We start from the raw sequence: 18,307 nt of genomic DNA, 5'->3' as shown, positions 1-18,307 counted from the left end.
ACAGCTCCAGACCATTATTACTCATCCACCAAACTTTACAGTTGGCACTAAGCATTGGGGCAGGTAGCGTTCTCCTTGCATCCACCAAACCCAGATTTGTGAAGCGTGATTGGTGAAGCGTGATTCATAACTCCAGGGAACACATTTCCATTGCCCCAGAGTCCAATGGCAGTGAGCTTTACACCACTCCAGCCGACACTTGGCATTGTGCATGGTGTTCTTAGGCTTGTGTGCGGTTGCTCAGCCATGGAAACCCATTTCATTAAGCTCCCGTCGAACAGTTATTGTGCTGACGTTGCTTCCAGAGGTAGTTTGAAACTCGGAAGTGAGTGTTACAAGCGAGGACAAACCATTTTTATGCGCTACGCTCTTCAGCACTCGGCGGTCCCGTTCTGTGAGCTTGTGTGTCCTAACACTTTGTGGCTGAGCCATTGTTGATCCTTGGCATTTCCACTTCACCATAGCACACTTACAGTTGACCGGGACAGCTCTAGCAGGGCAGAAATTTTACAAACGGACTTGTTGGAAACCATCCTATGACGGTGCCACGTTGAAAGTCACTGAGCTCTTCAGCAATGTCATTCTACTACCAATGTTTGTCTATGGAGATTGCATGGCGGTGTCCTCGATTTTATACCCCTTTATCAACGGGTGCGGCTGAAATAGCCAAACCCACTCTTTCGAAGGGGTGCTCACGTACTTTTGTATATACAGTGCATTTGGAAAATATTCAGACCCCTTGGCTTTTTCCACATTTTGTTTTACTTTACAGCCTTATTCTAAATTTGATTAAATAATGTTTTCCCTAATCGATCTACACACAATACACAATAATGACAAAGCAAAGACTGTTTTTTAGATATGTTTGCAAATGTATAAAATAAAAAACACTGAAATATCACATTTATATAAGTATTCAGACCCTTTACTCCGTACTTTGTTGAAGTAACTTTGGTAGTGATTACAGCCTTGAGGCTTCTTTGGAAGTATGCTACAATCTTGGCACGCCTGTATTTGGGGAGTTTCACCCATTCTTCTCTGCAGATCGTTTTAAACTCTGTCAGGTTGGATGGGGAGCGTCGCTGCACAGCTATTTTCAGGTCTCTCCAGAGATGTTAGATCGGGTTCAAGTCCGGGCTCTGGCTGGTCCACTCAAGGACATTCAGAGACTTGTTCCGAAGCCACTCCTTCATTGTCTTGGCTGTGTGCTTAGGGTCGTTGTCCTGTTGGAAGGTGAACCTTCGCCCCAGTCTAAGGTCCTGAGCGCTCTGGAGCAGGTTTTCATCAAGGATCTCTCTGTACTTTGCTCCGTTCATCTTTCCCTTGATCCTGACTAGTCTCCCAGTTCCTGCCGCTGAAAAACAGCATGATGCTGCCACCAACATGCTTCACCGTAGGGATGGTGTCAGGTTTCCTCCAGACGTGACGCTTGGTATTCAGGCCAAAGAATTCAATCTTGGTTTCATCAGACCAGATAATCTTGTTTCTCATGGTCTGAGAGTCCTTTAGGTGCCTTTTATTGAGGAGTGGTTTCCATCTGACCACTCTACCATAAAGTCCTGATTGGTGGAGTGCTGCAGGGATGGTTGTCCTTCTGGTAAGTTCTCCCACCTCCCCAGAGGAACTCTGGAACTCTGTCAGAGTGGCCATTGCCCCTTTCCCCCCCGATTGCTCAGTTTGGCCAGGCAGCCAACTCTAGGAATGTCCAATCAGTATAATTTACCACAGGTGGTCTCCAATCAAGTTGTAGAAACATCTCAAGGCTGATCAATGGAAACAGGATGCACCTGAGCTAAATTTAGAGTCTCATGTCAAAGGGTCTGAATACTTATGTAAATAAGGTATTTCTGTTTTTTGTTTTTTATAAATTTGCAAAAAATCTAAAAAGCTCTTTTCACTTTGCCATTATGGGGTCTTGTGTGTAGATTGATGAGCGGAAGAAAATAATTTAATACATTTTAGAATTAGATTGTAACTTAACCAAATGTGGAAAAAAGGGGAAGGGGGCTGAATACTTTCCGAATGCGGACCCCTGCAGGACCTCCGCAGACACCAGTTTGAGAACCTCTGTCTTAAGGAACAAATACACGTCTGTAAGCCTCATAAGCGGTCATTTTTTCAACCTTAACATGTGCTAAAAATACAACAGAACAGATGAACAGGAATGACATTTACTCTCACCGGTGGCCAAAAATAACTATATGAAAGCCATGGCTTCAGTCTTCTGATCTGACCAGCTGGGTCATATTTCAATAAAGCAGCCTTAACAACCCAACCTTGCTCTTTTTAAAGAAAACAACCCAACTAAGTGACCCAAATGCCTGCAACCCAGCAGTTAAGTTATCCAAACAACCCAGCATTTTTTTTTTATGTATGTAAATGTTCTGTTTTTAAACAGACAGAAACCACAGGGGGGTTTACATTAGTCTCAAACAAACATGTATAAGGTTACTGTCTTGAAATTACAGTTGGCTAAAATGTCTAAAACTGTAACATCCGTTGAGAAGGGGAATCATGTCCACACATGCACAATTTCTGTTCTCTCTACTGGTATTCGGGAAGAAGACTGGAAATTCAAGAAATTCGTCTGACGTTAGTCTGTGGTTTTGGAGTAGCATGCAGGCACAAGGGCGGCGTGGAAATTAAGCACAAGCCTTGCGTCGCCCAGGAGATACTGAAACACTCCGGTGGGAAATGCAGTAGTCTTGGCTAGAGATATCTTAAAACGTTACAGTGCATATTTGGAACATTCGGGATAGGTGATTTGAAGTCCGACCAATAGGCTGAACTTTAACCTGTTTGTTTGTAACCTTTTGTCATGTTTTGTCGCCTTCTATATTCACATGATCCGTTATTATTACTTAGAATCTCGCCCATAGGAACTCAGAACGCACACTTTTTTTGAATAGATGAGCATCGGTAATTGCTTACTATTTGTTTAACATAACTAAACACCGTGCGTGATTTCATTGTAGCCTACACTGTTAAGCCTATCCCATCATATTTAATATAGAGAATAGCCTAATAAGATTATGGCGCTGGTTCGTTTTAAACGTCGCTATTTTACTATGTTTGGAATTGCTATTTTGAACAGATTACCTGTAGGCACGGTGAACAAGGGCCGCACATACTTAATTGATATCACCACTGTACATGTTGATGTCTTGAATATTCTGCATCCGTGGTGGTGATTCGATTGTCAAGCAACAATTTACGTGGTTTGCGTTCGAAATGTATTTTATCTCGCTGTCTCATTAGAATTGAGCGATTTTATAGTTGGGAAAAGATTTACTATGCGCCTGCCAGACTCCGCCTGCTTTACAGTACGTCATTGGCGAGTAGTGGGCAGGGGTGAACTGAAGGAAGTCACTCCCCTGCTTACTTTTAATAGCTTTGTCATGTGATTGAAAGCAGTTGTAAGATAGGTGCCCTCAGTTTATTCTCAGTAAGGGGCAGTTGCCTGTACGAGATCGAGTGGAGCGCGAGTGGATTTCTTTTTGCCTGATTTATTTTTTGTTTCTTTCGGACCGTCATTCAGTGCCTGGATGGCGTGGGACAGGTGTAACCAAGACTCGGTCTGGAGAGAATTAGAGGTGAGCAGTTCTAAAATATCCAACTTATTGTCAACTGTACCAGTCTGGACCGTTTTGGGGGAAATGGACTGCGCAGAACATCCAATACCGTGATTTCCGATTGCGAATACGGCTTTTCCTTTGCTGGTGTTGGCACGGGATGCGTAATATCGCAGTTATTGCGCTGAGGATACGATACGGGGGAAATACAAAGCGCAGGATTTTATGACAAGTGGAGGGGATAATCGCAGTTTTTTACTTCATATTGTCTGTTTAAATTGTTAGATCTAATAAAGGTTGTAGGATACAGGAGCGGTGCGTATCTTGCAGCGCTGGAGTTTGCTGCTGGTTGCGTCTCCCTAGGATGTCGTGCAGTCGGAAAGAATGTTTACATGCTTGTGGAATCTTTCCAGTCACGGACTGTATTCCCTCCTGCGCTGCTGTGTGACGGGTTCGCTCTTGAAGTTAGAATTACAGAAATGTTTCTAAATCAGGTATCGTACAGTGCCATAAACTACCTCTCGGACGATGTGTGTCTTTTTTAATATAGGCTTTGTCTGGATTTATCCGATTTTTAAATTGGAAAGTGCAGAGATGATCACAGGCGCCGAGGTTTGGTATTTAGGAGGAGCATCTTCTCTTGCATGGTATCGGGCGCGTCCTAACATATGTGGCGTCATCCCTTTGGATGAGTAAAGAATATCTGTAGCCTAGTTGCATGTGACCAACTGTCTTGTTTTTCGTAGGCTATGGGAATATTTCGTCCCGTTAATCAAAAGATTTGCGTAATTGCCATAGGGGATGTTTTTACCCATAGCAGATTTAGTAAGCTCTTGGTTTAAAACGCACAGGGGGGTAGCTTGGCAACTCAATGGGATGATTTTTGAATAAAATAACATGAAATAATGCAAATAGTGATTTAGAGATATGTTATTATCATCGTGTTGTGTTATGCATGACTATGTAGTTTGTTATAGGCATTGAGCAGTATAGTTGTCTGCAGATACCATCGACTTAAATGCATTAATGGGATCGAAGCTCATCTTCGATATGCGACTGCAGTTGGTTTATCAGCTTTTCTCCGTTTGTCTGTTTATCACCAATCAATATGAGGCAAGCTTGAATGGAAATAATTCCCTTGACAAATGCCTGGAAATGTCAGTTTAATAATCCATGATTTACTTACCAAGTATGCATGTATTTATTTGCTTTCCTTGACAGCGTTTGGCGTATGATTTTATGAAACTGTAGCACTCCTTTACACTTTACCTCAATTATTCATAAAGGTTGACGGATGCTCGGTCGGCTGAGCCAGCGTGTCAAAGAAAAAAATAATCTATTTTCTTGTTTGTCTGGGCATTTTCGAGTAGATCAGCGTATTGATGTCTGCTGCCAATCTATAGTGTTGCATCCCCTCGTACAAATGTGCGTGTTTTTCAATAACCTGTCTTGCTTGTGACATACATTAGTTATTCTTTCTTTTCTGAGTGCGTCAGTTCATTCTGAGTTGAGCATAAATCATGCTGTGAAATTCTCAAAGCCCCCCCGCTTTTTTTTACAATCAGTGAATTGCACTACAAGTCCCCAGTCATAGTCCTAATAATCTCACCATAGCAGGTGCTTTTATGTGTTCTGTGTGCGTAAATCACACGGCGCGCTTCCCCATCGCTCTGTCTGGCGGCGCTATTTCATTAACTTCCTTGGAAGTCGATGAGAAGATTGAAAGGAGATGTACCTTTTGAGGGATTTTCTTTTTATCAGATCCCCGTTTGATTCGCCCCCCCCCCCCCCCCCCTGCATTTTGCAGAGCTGGGATAGCGACTTTGATGAATTAGCATCTTTAACCTAGCCTATGGGCGAAGGAGTGGGAGTTGCGGTATACATATAGGTGAGCTATGACATCGCATGAGCGCAACCAGAGGCCTGATCAACTGTAGCACATGCCGGCACGAGCGTTGTTCTTTTTGTGTATCTGTCATTCTATTGCCCCGAGCCGAACCCTGGGCTCATCTCTGTCTCCAGACAAGACTCCCTCCCCGTCTCTGGCACATTGGCTAACTAACTGCCTCCCGGGTATGCCCGAGGATATCACCATTAACTCTCCCTTAAATCTGATATGAATACATTGAATCCTGCCAACTCCCTAGCCAACATGTATGACATGTGGGGTTCGAATTGACATTTACCACACTCGAAGCGCCTGTTTATCTATGCGTAACGAGGGTGTGAGTGAGCAGACGCTTGAGTAGGCTACGTTGGGATAAAAATACCTACATTTGGCTCACTCGGAGCTGACTTCTCCTTGCTTGCCTGGGGGTTGTACGAAGTGACTGCCATGTTCCAGAACGGAATGCACGCATTCCGTGCAGTGATGGAGTAGGTAAACCTTGCTGCAAGCAAGCGCGGGCTTCTGAAGCAATTAACATTTGTAACGTCTTGGCACTTGAATAAGACATGTAAGTTAGCAAAGCGCCTTCCTGGAACTTGTTTACATTGAGCTTGCAACTGCAGCCTTCATCTCCCTCCTCTCTCCACACCAACGCGTGTTGACAGATGTAAAGGTGTCAATCAACTGTAGAAACAATAACGAAGCCTTTTTGTCCCTGTTTCGGGAAAAAGCAGAGTGATGGGCTGGAGAAATGTAACCACAGAGCAAATGTATGGTTTTAACTATGTTTAACTTAGCATGTACTTTGGTTACAAACATTGTAGTAAAACAAGGTTATATTTTGGGTTATGATGGGGTATGACAGTTGAACTAAACTCATATATTCCTCAATAGTTATTGCGTACATATCCTTAATTTATGTGTCCAAAAATTGATGTAGCTTGCTGATAGCCCCTTTAAAGCCCCAGTGTCAAAAACGTGATTTCCTGTGTTTTATATATATTTCCACACTATGCGGTTGGAATAATACTGTGAAATTGTGGAAATTATGATAATGCCCTTTTAGTGTAAGAGCTGTTTTAAAATACAGCCAGAAATTGGTGGGATAAAGTGTTGGCCTGCCCGTTGACATCATCAGACTGTTAATTGGTTATTAGACCAATAAGAAAGAGAGTTCCAAACCTCTCTGCCAATAACAGCTAGTTTTCAGTTTTCCTCTCCCCACTCAGACCACTCCCAGATAGTCCTACCCAAATGGTTGCTTGAGAAATTGTCCTAACTAAGAAGCTATTTTTGTTTCTTTTTGGCAATTTGATTGAAAAAAATCACAGTAAGGTACTTAATTGTTACCCAGAAATGATTTGACATTGAGAGAGAAAAAAATACTGCATTGGGCCTTTAAGGTCTGTGGATCTCCTCAATCGCAGTTCGATGAAGCCAATGATTTGTGTCTGAATCACAGCGGGGCAGCTGTCGTATAGACATAGGCCCCTACATAAAAGCAGACAGTGAATAATGAAATGTCAACAGGTAGCATTTAGCATCAGCGAGGCCCGGTTTGGATCACAATGTGCCGTGTGGAAAACGACCCTTGCGTTGGATTGAAATCTGTGCCATCGGCTACTGTTACCATTGTGTTGACGCACCCATGCGCCCTGGGCAACCAGTCAGGTGGCAAATCTAACCACGCTGTCATTCAGATTGACCTATCAGTGATGTGAACAGAGAGCAATAGTAAGAATACCCATGCATTATCAGCCTTTATGAATGTCTGCCCTAGTTTGTTAGGCTTGCAGGCTTTCATGGTCTACTAACCATGCAGTATGATAACTAACCATGCAGTATGACAACTAACCATGCCGTATGACAACTAACCATGCAGTATGACAACTAACCATGCAGTATGACAACTAACCATGCAGTATGACAACTAACCATGCAGTATGACAACTAACCATGCAGTATGATACCTTACCATGCAGTATGACAACTAACCATGCAGTATGATACCTAACCATGCAGTATGATACCTAACCATGCAGTATGACCCCTAACCATGCAGTATGTCAACCTAACCATGCAGTATGATAACTAACCATGCAGTATGACACCTAACCATGCAGTATTACAACTAATCATGCAGTATGACACCTAACAATGCAGTATGATAACTAACCATGAAGTATGACAACTAACCATGCAGTATGACAACCTAACCATGCAGTATGATAACTAACCATGCAGTATGACGCCTAACCATGCAGTATGACACCTAACCATGCAGTATGACACCTAACCATGCAGTATGACACCTAACCATGCAGTATGACAACTAACCATGCAGTATGACACCTAACCATGCAGTATGACACCTAACCATGCAGTATGACAACTAACCATGCAGTATGACAACTAACCATGCCGTATGACTCCTAACCATGCAGTATGACACTTAACCATGCAGTATGACAAATTAGAAGAGGGACGCCTATCAATAAAGATAACTTTTTATAATCAGAACTGTCACGGATCCCTCTGGAACTTTCATTGCGCACACCTGGTCCCTATTCCCAGTGATTGTATTTGTATATATGTGCCCTTTGTTCACCATGGTGCGGTCGATTATTGTTACATTGGTGCATGTGAGTACCTGTTCTGTGTGTTTTGGGCTTTCACGCCATTGTGGATTGTGCAGATGATTACGGGTCTCGTCCCGTGTGATAATCATTGTGCGCTAGTGTTATTTATTCGAGGTACTACTCGCTCTTTTGTTTTGGGATTCTACCCTGTGTTTTGTTACGTGTTTGTTTGGTCTTCGTCCCCGTGCCTTTACACGGCACGCCGTAATTTGGGCTTAATAAAAATACGAATCCGGATCTCCGAATCTCTTCATACCAACGTGACAAGAACCATCAAAGAAGCAATGAATATTCTCAAGGTCTGGATGGAGTGTGCAGATATCGCATAATAACCATAAATACCTGTGGGGGTAATGTTACCTTGTGAATTCATGTGAAAAACTGTCGCTCATCATTTGCCTCAGTTTGTGTGTTTGTGTGTCTCTGCGCACCTTCGTGTGTGTTGATTAGGTTTTTGACTCCTCCCATCTTCTTGTCTCCCCAGTGTGCTGCTTTGGTTGGCGAAGACCAACCCCTCTGCCCGGACCTCCCCGAACTTGACCTCTCAGAGCTTGATGTCAGCGACCTGGATGCAGATAGCTTCCTGGGCGGGCTCAAGTGGTACAGTGACCAATCAGAGATAATTTCCAGTCAATATGGCAATGAGGCTTCTAACTTGTTTGAGGTAAGAGAGCATATCATACTACATCTTGTTTTTCTTTCCCAAGTCTCTCTGGTCTCCTTTTTACCCCAGAGTCAGGTAGCCTAGCGGTTAAGAGCATTGGGCCAGTAATCAAAAGGTCGCTGGTTAGAATCCCCTAGTCGACAAGGTGAAAGATTGGTCGATGTGCCCTTGAGCAAGGCACTTAACCCTAATTGCTCCGTTAAGTCTCTCTGGATAAGAGCGTCTGCTAAATGACTCAAATGTCAAATTATAACATGATTTATGATATGGTCATGAACTATTTACAGATTTAATGGTAGCCTGGACTCATGTCCGATACATTTTCTTTTCTATTTATGAAGTGTAGGCCAGGTAAATGAACTCTCCAGAGGTCACCAGCTTGAGCTCAAGTCAGCGATTAAAAACAAACGCGTGCCACACAGACTCGACTCTGTACGCTGAGGTCGCCATCTGTCGAAAGCCTTCCAGGTACTTGATAAAAAACCTCCCGCCTTGTAATAGTATGTAGTATTACTGACTTTATTGAGTTAGTTTACAAACAGGGACTTTATATCCCCCCCCTGAAAAGTACAAAGTCAAGTTAACAGGGGGGCCCAGCGATAAGCCCAGAGACCTTTGTCCTGGCTTTTGGCTTCTCTCTCTGACAGTACCTCATTCATCCCCCACGTCCTTCATTCCAGTCCAGTCCAGCCACAGCTCTGCTCTGCTGCAGCACACATCTAACGAAAGACAGGTAACAACTTCCACTAGCACAATTAAACCCGGCGCTTGGCCGTCGGCCATATTGCATAATCCCCCCCCTTCCACAGGGCTTGGGAGTAAAACTTTCAACGTTCAACCCGCTGCACTCTCTCACATTCAGGGGAAAGTCCACTGAAAGCAGCACGCTGGCGGGGCAATAAAGCCATGAGCTACGAGAGCCAGTTCATTACTGGTTTGTCAGCGGGGAGTTAGGCAAGGAAGACAGAGATTGGTGTTGGCTTGGCTGGAGAGAGGAGAATGCTAGGGGGATGCCGCTGTGTTTCTGTGGCTCGTCGTGTTTTGGGGTGGACATGTGTTTGTCTCAATGGCCCAATCGGGGAGAAGTTGATAGCAGACGGAATTCTTTACTCACACACACACACACTCAAATATACACAAACACACACCTCCCTGTGGTCCTTCAACCTCATAACAGGGGGGGCCCTAGACAGTGCCCTGTGCTCGGGGGTCCGTGGCCGATGAGTGGCTCGGGGGATGGATAAAAATGGCTGTCAAATCAAATCAAATGGTATTTATCACATGCGTTGGATACAACAAGTGTAGACCTTACAGTGAAATGCTTACTTACGAGTCCTTAACCAACAATGCAGTTTAAAAAAATACAGATAAGAATAAGAGATAAAAGTAACAAGTAATTAAAGAGGAGCAGTAAAAAATAATATATACAGGGGGGTGCCGGTACAGAGTCAATGTGGAGGCTATATACAGGGGGGTGCCGGTACAGAGTCAATGTGCGGGGACACCGGTTAGTTGAGGTAGTATGTACATGTAGGTAGAGTTAATTAAAGGGACTATGCATAGATGACAACAGAGAGTGGAGGGGAGGGGGGAAATGTGAATAGTCTGGGTAGCCATTTGACTAGATGTTCAGGAGTCTTATGGCTTGGGGGTAGAAGCTATTCAGAAGCCACTTGGACCTAGACTTGGCGCTCCGGTACCACTGGGCAGAGAGAACAGTCTATGACTAGGGTCATTGTGTGTGTGTGTGTGTGTGTGTGTGTGTGTGTGTGTGTGTGTGTGTGTGTGTGTGTGTGTGTGTGTGTGTAAAAGAGAGTGTCTGTGTCACGTTTTAAAACAGCATGGAGCTTAATACTCGTTGAATCACTTTTTGAGAGAAACCAGCACAGTACGACATGTGTGTGTGTGTGTGGGCAGATCTGTGCACATATCAACATACAGGAAAACAGAAGTAAACTACATTATTTCAACACCCATACTACACCGCTGGCTCTGCCTTGCCATGGGAGACGACCCAAAAACGGTAATGAATGTGATGCATTTCAAATGAGCTCGCTTTACAATCAACTAATGTATTCCACCCTTGTACTGGCAGTTGCCATCTGGAATTGGAAAGTGGAAAGTTTTCAAGTTGCCATACGAAGTGCTCAGTACATCATACAGCAACGCTGGGAGTTGGCTCTTGTTATTGCTAATCCTTACTAATCTGACAGGGGAAAGTTGGTTGGTTCTAAGTGTGTGTGTGTGTGTGTGTGTGTGTGTGTGTGTGTGCGCTCACAAGTCAGATGCTTGTAGCTGCTAACGCACTTCCGGCACTTCCCTGATTGGACTGTGTGGGGCACTGCAGCACCCAATCACAACGTCAGGTTTCAGAATATGTTCATGATTGGTCAGCTCTTGTGGGAGACAAGTTGGCACAGGGGATGTTTTATTCTCCCTCTCTCACAATCTACTGCCATTGTTTTCTTTCACTACCTGACTAGGGGTTACCGGGTGTTCCTGGTAGGTCATTTCAACCCAAACCTTCAACAATGCACAAACGAACACCCACTCACTCACACACAAACACACACACAAAGTGCAGTTTTTTATCCTGCATGTGTGAATTATCATGGAGTTCTTCTAGTGTGCACAGAACAGAACAGGGTTGGCAGGCAGATGAGCAGAGAGAGAGACAGAGAGCGAGACAAAGAGCGAGACAGAGAGAGAGACAGAGAGCGAGACAGAGAGCGAGACAGAGAGCGAGACAGAAAGCGAGACAGAGAGCGAGACAGAGAGCGAGACAGAGAGCGAGACAGAGAGCGAGACAGAGAGAGAGACAGAGAGAGAGAGAGAGACAGAGAGAGACAGAGAGAGAGAGAGAGACAGAGAGAGACAGAAAGAGAGAGAGAGAGAGAGAGAGAGAGAGAGAGAGAGAGAGAGAGAGAGAGAGATAGATAGATAGTATCAGGGAGCAGCAGCAGAAAAGGCACGGTGGATTGTTGCAAACTTGACAGCTGATGCCCTTAAGTGCCAGTCCGCTTGGCCAGGATTTATCCGGCCCATCTCCGGGGCTAAAATGGTGGAGTTGAGTCTGGAGGAGGTTGGGAGTGATGGTGGTAGTAGGGGAGTGGAGGCTGCGCTGCTCCCCAGGGAGGGTGCCTGGAAGCTGGGTGCAGCTGTCACCGTGGGGCCCCTCTCTGTAGCGTGGGTGGTAGGAAGCAGGAACCAAAACAGGCTAGGCTCCTTCTGGCTACTGCACACAACTCTAGTGAGGGAGGGGGAGAGAGAGAGTGAGCGATAAAGAGAGAAACTGATAATCATAGGGCGACAGAGCGAGAGTGATGGAGACAGCGAGCGACTGAGATAGAAACACAGAGAGAGAGAGGGGAGAGACGGTGAGAGAGAGCGGCAGAGGCAAGAGAAATAAATCTTTGTCTTTCCTTTTTGCTTTTTTTAAAGAACAGCCTTTGAGAATCCTTCTTAAAATGGACAGACTGGTCATGTACTTCAGTATCAGTCCTGCACTACTTGTGGAAATGATTGGAAAGAACAAAAAGTAGTGTTGTATGATGCAGATGCTGCCGGCCGCGTGACAGGCAGTGGAACATGTGTAAACAGCCTTCTTATTCCATATTTTGAAATTGAAAATGTTGCTTGCTGCTGGTGTGTGTGTGTGACTAGTATAAAGTGTTGATATAGTGTTTGTGGTATATGTGTGTGTGTGTGACTAGTATAAAGTGTTGATATAGTGTTTGTGGTGTGTGTGTGTGTGTGACTGTCTGCTTCTGCACGCACGTTATGCGTGTGTATGCTGTCTCTTGGACTGCCTATTGTACTCTGCCAGCGGTAGTCCAGTGGGATCCGGCCTATGCTGAGAATGGCACACAGCCTCTTACCAAGCCAGCTATCAGTCTGGACCACAGTGTTCTCCAATACCTCTTCAACATGGCCCGGCCACTAAACCAACACTTTCTATGTCAGACTTTGGCTTTTTGGGGCTTCCAGTGAGTTTATACTGGGATTATGTCCAAAACTTCCCAACCCGCCTGCCAATGTGGAACGAGAGTCACGTGGGATCTCAAAGTTACTCCAACCAACCGAACGACAGATCTAGAATTAGAGCTGTGAACATGAAGCAGACCAAACTCTGGTCCTGTTGTATGTACATACGTCCTGCTGTATGTAAACAGTGTGCTGTAGCTTAGAACATAAACACATGTGACTCTGGATGACAACATAATGATGTTTGTTTTCAACATTAGGGCTGTTCTCCTAAAGAAGTTAATTCCACTTTGTTTTGTTTCCTTGTCACGATACAAATGAGTATCGCGATATACTGGTATCGTCCCTGCCCTACCTAGGATCAGATGACATTATCTTCACCCCCTACCTAAATCATTAGGCGCATTAAACAAGATCTAAACCATTATCAGTTGAGAGGTGCAACTTACTCTCCACTGCGTCAAATATGGCTGCCGTCTTCTTGTAAGTAGGGAGTGGAAGTAGCATTAGCTCAATGACAGGCGTCCTCAGACACACGGATCAAGCCGTTTAAAGACGACTATCCCCAGCTGTCAATCACTCAGCATTACAGAGTAAAGCAATCAGACGATTAAGTGAGTCTCTCATTAAGGATAGCGAGGAAGTCAACATCACTAGAGGTAAAACAAGATGTTGAGTGTGTCGACAAGTCGATGATCCCGCGGGCTGAGTGATCGGCGTCGTTTTCACTGCAGGGATGGAATTGGGCCGCGGTGGTAGAGTGCCAGCTGAAATCCCCCCCACTGATGAATTTAAAGCAACAGAGGTGGGAGGGAGTGGAGAAAGACAGAGGATTTAGAGCATTAGCCAGGCAATGTACTGTATATGAAATGGCTTTTTCTGCGTCGATCGCACACACACCTGAGCGCACACGCACACATTAGATTAGTCATCGAAGGTGGGCGATCTTTCTTGCGGCAGGATTGGGATTGTTAGGCGGAGAAGGTATTGTGCCTGGGAGAGGCTCCTCTGCAGTTTGTTTATTTCTTGTTGACATGTTTCCCTGGGCAGAAGCAGTGCTTAGTCATAGCCGGGTGAGAAAGAGAAAGGCAGTCCGGATTGATTAAGGGGGATGTGTGTGTGTGTGTGTGTGTGTGTGTGTGTGTGTGTGTGTGTGTGTGTGTGTGTGTGTGTGTGTGTGTGTGTGTGTGTGTGTGTGTGTGTGTGTGTGTGTGTGTGTGTGTGTGTGTGTGTGTGTGCTTGGAAGTGCTGAATGTGTCAAGTTTAAAATGTCTTGTTGAATAGCCCCCCTTTCCTACCCCTAGACACATACTGTACAACACAAGTAGAACACTTGCACACACACACACAGGCACAATTACTAACACACACCAACACACTTACACACACACAGACCCTCATCGTTCCCCGTTACCAGTCCCCGCTGAGCGGTGGCTAAGTTTATTTTGCAAATTTATGCTGACATTTGAGTGTACAGCGCCGGGGTGCATGAATTATCATACTGTACTGTATAATACGATTTTCTCATGTGAGCCCTATTAAAATCAAACACACTTCCCCTCATTGTTAGGGCCCCTGCTTTGTCCACACATTATCAGGTACCAAGATAAGACCCAAGTGCAGACTGTGTGAAGTAACCATGTTTATGGTAACCACTGGGGCAGGCAAACGACAGGTCAAGGCAGGCAGGAATTGATAATCCAGTCATGGCCAAGGTACAGGACGGCAGGCAGGGGCAGAGAGGTCAGGCAGGTGGGTACAGGGGCAGAGACAGGCAGAGTGGTCAGGCAGGTGGGTACAGGGTCAGGATAGGCAAAGCGTCAAAAACCAGGAGGATAGGAAACGAGAAATTGGAAAAAGCAGGAGCTGAGACACAAAAATCTGGTAGGCTTGAACAAACAAGACAAACTGGCAACAGACAGACAGAAATCACAGGTATAAATACTCAGGGGATAATGGGGAAGATGGGCGACACCTGGAGGGGGGTGGAGACAATCACAAAGACAGATGAAACAGATCAGGGCGTGACACACATACAGTATTTGCACTGCAAGGCTCCCCTTACTCTGAAAAACAAAGGCGATCTCTGTAACAGTGTAAGAGACCCAGGGATCTGTCATTCTGACTTTAAAGTAGTCTTGTTTTTTTGTGGGGGAGGGGTGTTGCAAGTGTGCTGATCAAAATGTTTTGTTCCAATACTCCCTTTTTTAATACACACACGTGTAGACTAATAGGAACACCGACACACCGACAATAAGGCTGTTGCGGTGACCGCATTACCGTCACACCGTTTAGTCACGGTAATTAGGCTACTCCAAGCTCTGATGCTGCTGATGGTCATTAGTAGTCTACCAAACTTGCTAACTCTATTGTACTCTATTGTCCCTGTAATCACTCTGACATCAATGCAAATGTGATCGAAAATCGAATCAAACACTTGACGAGAGCCCATGAGCACATGTTGCGCAATATTTCTATAGGCTATGCAATTGAGTGAGAAAACAGAGTGATGGCCTCTATTAAAAAGAGGAGGATACCATCATTTTTCTATAGGCTATGCAATTGAGTGAGAAAACAGAGTGATGGCCTCTATTAAAAAGAGGAGGATCCCATCAGCTTTCTATAGGCTAGGCCTACTATATTTATTTCTCAACTTTCCTAATATTAATATTAATATCACATTGCTTCTCTTAACAACAGGAGCATAGCCTACCTGGCTGGCATGAAAATGAACCATGGGAAAAGCGTCCTCCATTCGCTGTTTAAGTGCATAGATTACATGTTTTTTTTCCGCTGCCCCTGTTTTGAGACAGGTTCATGATAAATGGTCCATTCTAAATCAAAACAAATTTCACACATATTTTATTTAGTATATGTAAAGACAAGATGAAATTAAGAATAGTCTGATGGGTGACAATATTAGCCTATCACTTGTGAATTATATATTATCACTTCTGAATGATGCCCAGCATAAAGCAAAAGCAGTGCCTTTTTAAAACTTTTTTGAATCATAGTCGCACACCTCATGTAGCCTAGCCCATAGGCCTATATGTTTTGATAAGATTTGTATCACAACTAGTGATGCACCAATATGACATTTTTGGTCGATACCGATATCCGATATTTTCCTTGCCAAAAGAAACGATACAGATAACCAATATTTACAATTTTTGCAGCCTTTTAAGTATTCTAGTACAGTTAAATAGTTAACACACACACATGGACGCAGCGGTCTAAGGCACAGCATCTCAGTGCAAAAGGCGTCACTACAGTCCCTGGTTTGAATCCAAGCTGTATCACATTCGGCTGTGATTGGGAGTCCCATAGGGCAGCGCATAATAGGCTTAGCGTTGTTCGGGTTTGGCCAGGGTAGGCCACCATTGTAAATAAGAATTTGTTCTTTACTGACTTGCCTAGTTAAATAAAGTATAGTTAAATAATACACACACACACACACACCACACTGATCAAAAAGTTATTTTGTTTGCATTTACGTCTGTCCCCATTTCCAGTAAAACCTAATCAAAACCTATTTTTTTCAGTTACTTACTGTGCTGTTTCGTTGTTCATTTATTCAGTCGTTTCATTCTAATTCTATGGAACGCCGTTTGGATCTTTGCATGTCAAAAAAGATACACGTCAAATAACACTGATTAATGGTGTCGGACCCATCTATGTGAAGCTAGCCACAATAATGATTAGCAACAAAAGTGGACTTTGCGGTTAGCCTTCAAAATAAAAGTATGTCATTGACAGTGATACAAATGCATACAAATAGATTTATGCCATAATTGAATAGATCATGCTAAACGAGGTTGGAATGTTGTTATATAAAATCAACATTGATCCCCAATCCGTAAGTAAAGCTGTACAGTGCAATATGATTGTCAATACACACAATAGGATGACTGGGGAGGTGATTTCACACAGTCACAGTGCACGATAAGAGCTACAACGCTAATATTTTCATAAACGCTTCAGAACAATTGTGTTCTGTGGGTGTCACCAAGTAGACTGATACCCCAATTCATTGCTTCACATTTCAACCTTGTTTAACATTATCTAGTCTAAATATGGCATAAATTCCTCCAATTGTAACCTTCTGCATCACTTTCAAAGAGGTACTTTTATATTGAAGGCAAACTGCAAATTCCACTATTATGACTAATCCTTATTGTGGCTAGCTTCACAACACGTAACCCGGTCAGGTCGAGCCTCACTAGCCAGATGAAGCTAGCTGGCTGCTTATAACATTAGCTTTGGGCAACAGGGTTAAGTAGCTGACTAGCTATTTATTTTCATGAACTGAAGTTCAATTTCAATACGCAAACAACAAGTGGCTAGCTAGCAAATACTTACTCACAAGGATTTCTAAATCATTGCTAAGAATAGTGAAAGTGACTGCAGTTTCTACTGGCCAATGTTTTCAGGCTGGTTGTATTGGTGCTAGCTAGGTACCAAGCTAAAGCTAGCTAGCTACCCCAGAAGTTGCGGTCGAACAAATAATGCTTTATTACTAACGCAGTATTGTAAACACATCGTTCGTGGATGGTGTTTGCTTGTTTGCAGACATTTCTGTACATCTTTGACAGTGCTACTGATAGTAGTGATGGTGCTTGCCTTGCACATGCAAATGCAGAACACACAACATTCTATAATAGAACTGTTATTTGACCTGTCAAATTAAACGCTTATTTAACGCGTCAAATAGTGTTATTTGACGTGTATCTTTTTCGACACGCAAAGAACCAAACGGTGTTCCATAGTATGTCGTGAAGTTAATAGCAGTGACACTATTACTGTGTAACTCCGGTAGGGCAACAACTGAACAATAGCGCACTTGGTAACGTTAGTGTGTACCGGTGCTCGACCAGTCGAGCAAAAAGCGAAAAGCCAACATCACCCACGACAGAGAACGCTTTGACATCGGTTTTTCACATCGGTGTTAAACAAGACATCGTGGCCGATAACGATCTTTAGCTAATATCAGCCAATTCCGATATGTTCACCAATATATTGTGCATCCCTAATGACAACTAAAGTGGCTAAATAACTTCTTAAAGAACATTAATCTGCTTTACAACGAGTGTAGACCCTAACTGGCATACATTCGCAGCGCCTGAGTTTGAAGTTTGAGGAAGATCATTTTCACCATAAAAATGCATCTTTATAATAAAAGCATTACATGCATAATCACATTTGTGGTAACTTTTGATAATGGTGTTTTCTCGCTAATGGAACATTTGCACTTTTAGCCTACTGCCATGTGCGCATTGCTGCGCTTATAATGTGAACAAATAGCCTAATAGTCTATCAACATTTAAAGCTAAACGTTCGGATCTGTTGTGTCTTCCTCATTGTGTAAAAAAGTCCCAGACTATGTTTGGAATATTTACTTCTCGCACAGAATAGAATAGGTCAACTTTTGTACTATGGCGGATAGTAGATTGACATAGGCTAGTGCTTTTACTGTTCGTTAGACCTACTCATCTTGCTGGCTGACAAAGTAAATGGGGACCGTTCTTCCAATATCTTCAATATGCACCTCGGAATTGGATAA

General features: G+C 43.7%; 1 protein-coding gene across 9 annotated transcripts in view; it reads left to right on the top strand.

The window, feature by feature from the left end:
- The first annotated feature begins 3,461 nt into the window (after positions 1-3,461).
- LOC139378989 (peroxisome proliferator-activated receptor gamma coactivator 1-alpha-like) overlaps positions 3,462-18,307 on the top strand; it is a 60,136-nt gene continuing 45,290 nt past the window's right edge. For 4 of the 9 annotated variants that reach the window (XM_071121672.1, XM_071121667.1, XM_071121671.1 and 1 more), the window contains exons 1-2: positions 3,462-3,593; positions 8,584-8,763. In XM_071121672.1, the coding sequence (XP_070977773.1) occupies positions 3,546-3,593; positions 8,584-8,763 (228 nt within the window). In that variant the 5' untranslated portion in view covers positions 3,462-3,545. Of the gene's footprint in view, positions 3,594-4,026; positions 4,067-7,972; positions 8,399-8,583; positions 8,764-18,307 lie in introns of those variants that run through there. The other 5 variants (XM_071121670.1, XM_071121665.1, XM_071121669.1 and 2 more) reach the window with 2 other exon arrangements.

Source organism: Oncorhynchus clarkii, chromosome 21, assembly GCF_045791955.1.
Source record: "Oncorhynchus clarkii lewisi isolate Uvic-CL-2024 chromosome 21, UVic_Ocla_1.0, whole genome shotgun sequence".
Classification (NCBI taxonomy): domain Eukaryota; kingdom Metazoa; phylum Chordata; class Actinopteri; order Salmoniformes; family Salmonidae; genus Oncorhynchus; species Oncorhynchus clarkii.
The sequence above is the reverse complement of the archived record's forward strand: the minus strand, read 5'-3'. Positions and strand labels throughout refer to the sequence as shown.